Source organism: Acipenser ruthenus, chromosome 8 (assembly GCF_902713425.1).
Source record: "Acipenser ruthenus chromosome 8, fAciRut3.2 maternal haplotype, whole genome shotgun sequence".
Lineage (NCBI taxonomy): Eukaryota > Metazoa > Chordata > Actinopteri > Acipenseriformes > Acipenseridae > Acipenser > Acipenser ruthenus.
In genome coordinates, this window is record NC_081196.1 from 38,372,890 (window position 1) to 38,382,361 (window position 9,472).

At 39.6% G+C, this 9,472-nt stretch overlaps 1 protein-coding gene across 1 annotated transcript; it reads right to left on the reverse strand.

The window, feature by feature from the left end:
- LOC117407528 (renin receptor-like) lies at positions 1-8,509 on the reverse strand. The gene is made up of 9 exons (XM_034012659.3): positions 8,371-8,509; positions 5,534-5,664; positions 4,956-5,084; positions 4,683-4,778; positions 4,039-4,176; positions 3,242-3,295; positions 2,689-2,838; positions 2,231-2,350; positions 1-1,880 (listed from the first exon to the last, which is right to left on the reverse strand). The coding sequence occupies exons 1-9, from the start codon at positions 8,447-8,449 to the stop codon at positions 1,686-1,688; spliced, it is 1,092 nt and encodes a 363-aa protein (XP_033868550.3). The 5' UTR covers positions 8,450-8,509; the 3' UTR covers positions 1-1,685.
- Between the last annotated feature and the right edge of the window lie 963 nt (positions 8,510-9,472).

A 9,472-nucleotide genomic window follows, 5' to 3' on the forward strand; every position in this document is an offset into this window, starting at 1 on the left:
TTGACGGTTACTGGACGGTTATTTATTGAATGTATTTTACACTGAAGTTTCACAATGTTTTCACACATATCCTAGTGGCAGCAGTGTACATGTAATGTTTTACTTACAGCTGATCTTGCAATTGTTCTTGTTTGTAAAAGGAAATCCAATGCATCTGCAGCAATGCAATCGACAAGGTCCAATTTTCAGGAACAAGGTTTAAGCTTTGGCTGCATAGTTTAAATCATCCCACATTTGAATACCCAATTTCAAAAACTTTGACTTGCGAAACAGAATTCAATTTGGCAAAACACACTGCCATAGTGTTGGAATGGGTTACCAAAACACACTGCCATAGTGTTGGAATGGGTTACCAAAACAAAGCACTAATAGAAGACAACATTAAGACCAGACCAGCCTTTTGACTATTCTATATTCTGTTCACTACATACAGAGCTTTCACCCCTTCATTTGTTAAATTACATTATATAGGTACACATTGTTCCTAGACAAACATTTACAACATCGGAAAGAGACAATTCTCACTAGTTTGAAAAAAAAAAAACCTTACAAAGTAATGGTCATACTGCATCAACAGTAATTCAGTGTCAAGACCCCAAAAAAAATAAAAACACACCACCAAATCCTCAAGAAAACCAAATAAAACAAAAAACATTCTTCACATGCTGCTACCTACTCAACGGTACAGATGGAAACTGACCAGTGGGTACAAAACAGTAAAGTCAGCTCTTAGCAGGACAGAGTGGATTCAGATGCAAATTTAAAAATAAAAAAAGGTGTGTTTGGGAATTGAGTTTCACTTTTAAATGCTATCACTTCATGTTTAACCATGAGAAATAAAAGAAAACAAGGGAGTAATCATTGTATCATTAAGCTGAAAAGATTTTTTCCTCGACCTTCGCAGCTAGTTTGTGTTTATGTGTGCTCTTGTTGTTTCAGTCTTGGGTTAACACACACAGTGCAAAAACACAGAGTCAGGCATAGACCGAGAAAGCACAGTAAGAACTGTTTTTGGAATTCTGTTTTATAAAATTGCCAAATATTACATTGCTTTGTTTTGCAATAATTCACAGATTTTCTTTATAGCAGAAGTGCAATACTGTACTTTGGTGCTTTTTAGACACACTGATGTACCCGACAGTTAATTTATAATGCCCCGAGATTAATAAAGCAACTGCTATATAATATAACAACTCCTGCCGTGATGCCATATTTCTACATATCCGATGAACCCCTGGAACCAATTAAATGTGAGATGAAAGTTTTTACTGTAGCTCTCACTTTACATACTGTATGCTTTAGGGAAATCTCACATGACACTATAAAAAGATCAGCAATGCAAGAAGTTACAGGAAAAAATAAAGCTCAACAAAATACACATGCTTCTCATCTCCAACTTTGAGAACCATTAATATAGGATGTCTACATAAAGACCAGACAACAAAACTGCAGTACTGTACAACATCTCATCCCCAGAGTCAGACTGCTACATCTGATTAAATCTCACTACGTGTGCAGAGAGAATCTCTCTTTGGAGAAGGGGGCAGTATATTCACTTCAATGGAAACTAATTCTTTTTGGGTGGAATACACAATACCATTACAAGACACCTGTATTGGAAACAAAAGGCCACTCTCTAAAACTGAGACCACGAGCGTGTTTGAACAGGAATGTAGGAGACATGACTAATCCACGCGGATCTTCTGGTTGGTCATCCTGTAGATGATGCTGTCGTAGCCTGGGTCCATGTTCCACAGGTTGTAGGAGATCGCTATCACAGCCAGAACCAGGACGATCATCATCCACAGAATGATGTTGAAGATCACAGCGTAGTCAAAGTTGTACTTGTAGGCCAGGTTGTACGGGCTTCCTGGGTTACTCTGAAATGTTAAAGCTATGTTATTGCTTTTGTTGGTTGATGTATACCAGACAACCACATTTAGATCTAGGTGTGGTTCAGAACCCTTTAATCACAGAAGCTCCTTTTACTATCTTACATACTCATTATCAACTTTTTGTGTGTGAATGTGGTCATTCACTAGGTACAATGCAAAAATCGCCGACAAATAAGCATAAAACAAAACAAAACAAAAACTACTCAAAAGTGTTTGTTTTTATATAAAAAGGGTACGCTCACCATCAAGGTTTTCTGCAAAAAACTCCTCACACCATCCGTATTTTAAACCCACCTCTGTTGACTATGATGGTAAAACTGTGAAAGGGTACTCACAATCTGCTTGGACTCCAGGATGGATCGCGTCTTCCTCACGAGGGGGCTATCAAACTTCTTCACCGTCACCAGCTCCACCACGGCACTGCTGTTGTAGATACTGAACATGTCATCAGCAAACTGCAGCACAGACAGCAAGGTAAAGGAACAGATCAGTCAACCTCAACGTACTAGAGATCAAAGAAATAGGGGTCTTCTTATCAAGGGGATCCAAGCAAGACAAACAGGAGCCTCCTTTTATCCCCAACACTCTCAATAAATTGCGCTAAATAATCTGTTAACCAAGTTATCACATTTGGATAAGCAATTCTCTCGATGTACAGAAGACTAAAAAACGTGACACCACCCACTATATAACTCTCCTTTGGGGACGGGATAATAAAGATGATAGCCGACGCTTAAGACCTGCTCATCTCACAAGTGAGGGTATGAGCCAGTCCAGCCCACTCTCCCTTTACCTTCTGCAGCATGCTGGCGAGGATCTGCGTGGCTTCCTTGAACTGCTGGGAGTCCTGTCCGTAGCTCTTCTCCATCGCCTCCAGGCTGGACAGATCAAGGGAGTACAGGTCTGGGGAGTGCTCACTCGCCAGGTGCTTGTATTGAGACAGCTAGAGAGAGAGAGAGAGAGAGAGAGAGAGAGATGAGAGCCACCTCCTTTAAACATTCAGCTGCTTTGTGCACATTTCATAGATCTCATGCAGGTAGCAATTGATTATTATTATTATTATTATTATTACTTGTTTATTTAGCAGACGCCTTTATCCAAGGCGTGTGAACTATGCATCAGCTACAGAGTCACTTACAATTACGTCTCACCTGAAAGACTGAGCACAAAGAGGTTAAGTGACTTGCTCAGGGTCACACAATGAGTCAGTGGCTGTGGTGGGATTTGAACCGGGGACCTCCTGGTTACAAGCCCTTTTCCTTAACCACTGGACCACACAGCCTCCTGATTGATGATCAGGAAGTTTCGATAATCATATCAAAAGGTGATACCAGTCCTAATCTTACCAAAGCAATGATATCCTGTAGAACTTGCAGCTCAGAGAAGAACAGCTGAACCACCTGAATTAAGACAGAAAAATTATTTACATTTTTATTTGTATAATATTGTCCAGATACGGGACGATTAATATAGGATGTCTGTTTAATAAAGATCTGTTATATAAAAAAAATGTATCTGGCTTAAAGATCTGAAATCAGGTTTCCATGGTTTAATTCTACACCCTCAGGGATATTTCTGGTCTTCAGTTCAAAACCTTTACTAAAGACTCACCCATAGCTCTAAATTTGTCATCAACCATAAAGAAACTGTTTGAGGTTTTTAGAACAAGCATCATTTTCAAATCAGGAAGCATCCAAGACTCTTCCTGTAACACACTCAGAATGTGGCAGCTCTGCTTTTGTGGCACTTAAGGGGCTGATTCTCAAAGTCTTAATCCAAAGTACATTACACCATTTCTTCTGCTGGGACACTAAAAACTTGCAGATTGTACCATATTAATAAGAAACCACGTACTATACTGTACTTAACTGCCATTGATTGTTTTTAGTTGTATTAATAGTTTTGTAACTTTACTTGGCATTTCTTACCCTTCCAACAAAGATGAAGTGGACACTTTGGATTAAAAAGCTTTGAGAACAGGCCCCTTAATGTCTGTGACCGAAGCACTGACCTGAAACTTAAAGCACACAAAGGTGACCAGAAGCCTTGCCAGCACTAGTTTGCTGGTGGTCTGTGGAAGCTGTGCCTGCCACGCCACTCAGGAGACACTGCTAAAGAATCCGCTCTTACCCTAGCTGCTTACCTCACTGTTTCTGTTCAAGGAGTTTGGGGGCAGGACGTCAAGGACAGAGTTGTTCTGCGACAGCCTGCTGCGGATCTGACGCAGCGTCACGGGCAGCTCTTCAAACACTGCGTTCGCCCTGCCCTCCATGTACACCCCCTGCACAAAGGAGGGGAAAGCTTAACAGCAAGGCTACCAGGTCAGAGAGAAACCGGATACACAGAAACACAGCTCGTTTCTCATACCTGTTGAGAATGTAGCTTTTCTGACACTTCTATCCCCCTCCCAACACAAAGGGCCAAATTTCAGTTAACATTTTTTTTTAAATAAAACGAAAGTAAAGCTGGAGGAATATCTGTTTTCATGATTAACACATCATGGATACTGCATCAATCCAAATGAATATTGTTCCGCATACTTATTAAACACATTCACATATTTATATGTACCCCCTCCTCATATTCTCTTTAATGTTCAGAAGATCTTCCTTTAAAAGACATAGAGATTGGCAAGTCCTAAGCTTTAGTTTGAAGTTCTACTCGTATTGACTTTTGATGCACTTGGCATCTAAAATACAATCTGGAAAGTTCAAAGGTCCAACTTATTAGATTTTTGTTTTGTATACAGAGGGGTTTTAGAAAATAAATGTACATTTCAAATTGTACCTCTTCAATCGGAGCCAGCTGCAAAACGATAGGATAGTCTTCCGGGAACAGAGAGTGGATAGTATTGGCAACACTGTCCAGGGTAAAGGGAACTGCCTGAAAACAAGTTTGTGACACATGAACTATGGGTACTGATTTTCCTATAAAATATAATAGATCACATAATTACCTTTTTTTTTTTTTTAACCTTGCAACAAACTTCACATTGGGACCTAAACTTTGCATACAGTAGCTGTGGGAGTTTTTCTGCCCTGGTGTGTACTGTGTACTCACATTCTCAACAGGATATGAAGTTCCACTCTTCAACAGAGGCAGCTGATCCACGCCCCTCACTACAATGAGAGCATTCGCACGAGGGCGACGAAAAAGACTGCCAACCCGCAGGCCAGGCCAGGCTAAGTCCTAGACAAATCACAACACATTGCATTAGAGACACATTTACACTCAAGCTCTTACATCAAGTACAAATACTCATTACAAAAACTGTTCAGAAAATAGTTCTGGTTTAAGCTTGAAGTCAGGAAATTCCTTACAAAAAATGAACATTAAAAGTAACTTCAATGGTGCAGCTTGAAGCCAAAAAAGTCAGGAAATGCCATACAAATTATAAGTCGGCAGCATCCAGGTTAGGGTTTTAGCACAGATACTGAGATGTGATGGGCAGGGTAGCATTCAATGATAAAGAGAGCAGTGAAATGGCAACAAAACCTTGAACAAGGAAACACTCCACTAAACAAAGATAAGGGGAGCAGTGAAATCCATTTTCAATCACATTTCACTGATTTGGATTTGGTCTAGTTGAAGTTTAGTGCAGGAATCTGGCATGCAGGTAGCATGTATGTGGTGTGTACCTCTTTCACGGAGAAGCCCAAGGTTAAGGCCACCAGGTCAGGGATCCGTTCCCCAGAGATGGGCCACTGTCCTTCCTTGAAGGTGACATACTGAGGTGCTCGCAGCACAGTGAAGCTGTCCCCAAATGCACCTGGAACAAATAGTTAGTTATTTTTGTTTTGCCCATTATACACTGGAATGTACGTATAGTGCAGACAATCCATCTATATGCAACATGGTATATGCCATATCTTATTGGTATAAGATACCTGTGACATACAACAATAAGCTACTAACAACCAAACAAGCAAGATGGACCGAATGGCCCCCCTCTCGTTTGTAAACTTTCTTATGTTCTTAACAGCCTTCAACCCACTGAACCTCGAACCTCCTTCCTCAAGCAAACACTTGGGCATTCAACACCACTGTAACAGCAAGTAAATACAGATATACTGGATATCTCTTCATGCATAGTGTAAAAAACTCAAACCCCTCCCTAGACAACAAATAGGACTTCAAGGTTGTACTGTAAACTAAGGTAAAAAAATGCATCATTTGAATGCTGCTGCTATGTATCCACCAAACACTAAATTCAGAACTTGAAACACAGAAAGGACAATGTGACACTCACTCATAACTTTTGTCAAACTGGTTTTAAAGCAGAAGATATTGGGTAACTGTTTCCAAGCACCATTTTTATGATAAATCAATTGTTTGTCTTTTTATATTTAACAAAAAAAGTTAGCGTGGAAAGAAGCACTAAGCACTGTGTTGTCAAACTGAAATCACCAGGTCTACCTTAAATGCAGTGGAGTTAAAGGGGATTAATATATGAAATAATTCCATAATTAGACATCAATTTTGAGAGAAGCACTGTTCTAGCAAAAAGGTTTTTTTTTTTTGGTTTTTTTTAAGATATCTAGTAGGTTAACAGAAGCTTTAAAAGGCATGTCTTAGTTTCCATCTGTTATATTTTACTTCAGTGTTTTCCTCGAGAGTCAAAGCTTGTCATGTGTATAATACCTGATATCACTTTTTAAAATCAAAATCCATGTTTGCTATAATATGTTTGTTTTTGGTTTTGTAAAAACACCCATGTAACTAATGTAAGTGCAGGGCAGGCAAGACTGAATTAACCCGCTAAAAACTACTAGAGAGAAGAACTGGTCACTGGACTCTGTAACCTGGGAGACAGAAACACTGGCCTTGAAACCAGTTTCCTCTGAAGAGGAACCAGTCACTCCAGACAGACAACAAGCCCATCTGCCTATATGAAGAAGCCATTGGACTGCGAGCCCACGGTCCTTGAAGATGGACAATGACTTGAGCTTCACAGCCGCTAAATCTAAACAATATTCTAACACACACTGCTTGAAATGTATTCTGTGGCAAAAAATGACCATCTTCCTCTAACGGGTACAAAAACATAAGAAAGGCGACTGTATATATAAAGCTAACCAAAGATAATAAATATATATAAATAACACAGTCTACTGTACAAAAGTGTGTTTCTCTCATTTCTTCAACAGGTAATCCGATGGGGGTGCCAAAGCATTTATTTGACTCCAGAGAGAGAATTTTATTATAATATAGTATGAATTATCCTTGTTTTTCAACTAATTCAAAATAAAAGAATAGTGAAATAGCTCTAACTTTTGAAAGAGTATGCAAACATAAAACGCCCTTCCCTACTTTTCAAAAACATTTACCATTACTGTAGCAAACAGGAAAAGCATAGGCTGAGGTATCCAGGGTCTTAAGTTAGAGTTTGGTTTTCGGGCAAGAATGCATAGCACCCATTCAACACACGAGTAACAGCAATATTTATCCAATCAGGTCCAAACAGGATTGGGATAGTGAAACTGGGAAAGGCTGGTTCATAGTTTACAGTATGCAACTCCACGGAGCCTTCCTGTGGCCAAAACATTAACTTTGCAAAACGAGCTTGAAGTGAATTAAACCTCAAAATTCTGGCTCCTTTGAGACGTTGTGTAAAAGGACAAGAAATGCAGATTTTGCCTGCCCACATTTGCATGCACAAATAACATGGGGCACAAAACCGTATATCCTACTGGGTCTGTACTGAACAAATAATATGGTCAAATGAGTCACAGTCATTGTCTAATAATAATTATAGAACAACATCGTGCTTCCTTCTGTCTGAGTGATATTTAATTATTCGAAATCTGTATCATCGCAACTGCTTCAGACAAAAAAGCAGACGCATTCATCTGATTTGATCCCTGCTGAAACAAGCTTGTGAAAACCATACATCACGTGATGTGATGTGTCGGTACCAGTACTTCCACCAATACCCAGTCAGACTGACAGGCTCTGTAATATAAGAAGAGGAACCAGCTTTTTGCACAATTAATTACTGTACATAAAGCACCGGGCGTAAACGTAAATGAAATGACCAATTCTTGTCAGATATCCAACAACAAGCGATGAAAAAAAAGATATTCAAAAAGACGCTTTAGATTTCTAAGTGAACAGTGAGTGACTAATATACCATATAATTTCTACAAGGCTACCGACAGACTAATATTGAACATGTATTAAAAACTCAGAAATCAAACAAATAAATAAATGATTAAATACTGAAAAGAGAATGTTTTATTCGGTTAAATTCTGTCATTTATGTCCGTTCACAGCGGCCACTTCTATAACATATTTCATTATAAATATGTGTATAAGAAGAAATACATATAATATATAGGGATGGTCATCGATCAGCTGATCGGACAACAGCAAAACAATAAACGTAAAAAGAGACACGGTCCCTTTTGTTGGCTGGACAAAACGATCGCCATTCTATAAACAATTACCCGTGTAGATGTGAACGTGTCATCCCTACCTGCTGTCAGGACTGCGAAGATGGCTAGCATCGCCATTTGAAAGCTGTTAAACCCCCTTACTGCTCTGAAGAACTCCATCTTCCTCTTGTCGTTTCCAGTCACTACAGCGGGGGATTGTGGTATAAAACAAGAAGCACCGCCTTTCGTATTCAACAGACAGTCGACTAGCCAATCGGCAAGCAGAATAGAATAACTCGCTGTAAAAATGATCCAGTCATGAATGTTTACGATTTACTTGCATAGATGTTAGCCAGTTTTAGTTCACTACCTCTGTCATGTGACTGCGTTCTCTCTATTGACCTTCTCAATCAGGGCGAATGTTAAGTATTACTAGCTGTATTAGCCTAAGACATTGTGAGGTGTGGAGCTCAGACAGCAGATAGTAAGACTGTACTGTATATTTAACCGAGATACATCTTTGATTTAACAGGTACATATAGCGATGACGTTCATTTTCGCGTGTAGAGGGCTCTGTCTCGGACTATACCTGTGCCACACTTTTTTTTTTTTTATCCCGCTATGGGTGCCTGTCCCCGAAGCGGAAGGGTGGCGGGCGCCCGTCCCTCAGTACGTATGTCACTCATTAGAGTTTTATGATTAAGAACGTACTGTGACAAAACTATCCATATTGTAATACGTTTATCAGTATACGAGGGCAGCCTGTTTGTCTGTCTGTCTCCATATGTCACATTTAAGTTTGTACATATATATCTAGAGAAGCGTATACTACTGCTCTGAAGAAACTTAGCACAAGCTGCTGTAGGCTAATATAATCAGAATGTGAGGTATACAAAGACAGCTGTGTGCATGCGGTTTCAAGATCATGCTTGTTTCCTGTTCGTCTAATTTTGAATGTACAGCAGTGGTGGTGAATGATGATGACTTGCTTGTTGCTTGTTGTCTATCTGTCCATCCCTACTGGTAGTAATGCTTCTTTGCTAGTACATGTAAATGTGTTTCACACTTCAGAGCTTTCCATCTATCTGATGAAAAATGGGTCAGCTTGTGAAATTGTGATGCAACTTTTGATGACCTTTTAGCACAGTATGCTGAGCACGTCATAAACTAAGGGTCTGTTCAGCCGACTGTCTTTGCCATGTA

Bases quoted from the DNA above. Each gene is read 5' to 3' on its own strand.
- LOC117407528 (XM_034012659.3), bottom strand. From the start codon at position 8,449: ATGGAGTTCTTCAGAGCAGTAAGGGGGTTTAACAGCTTTCAAATGGCG. The intron at 5,665-8,370 runs GTAGGGATGACA...TATTTGTTCCAG, and splicing joins CTTCGCAGTCCTGACAGCAG to GTGCATTTGGGGACAGCTTC. The intron at 4,177-4,682 runs GTACAATTTGAA...TCCTTTGTGCAG, and splicing joins AGCTGGCTCCGATTGAAGAG to GGGGTGTACATGGAGGGCAG.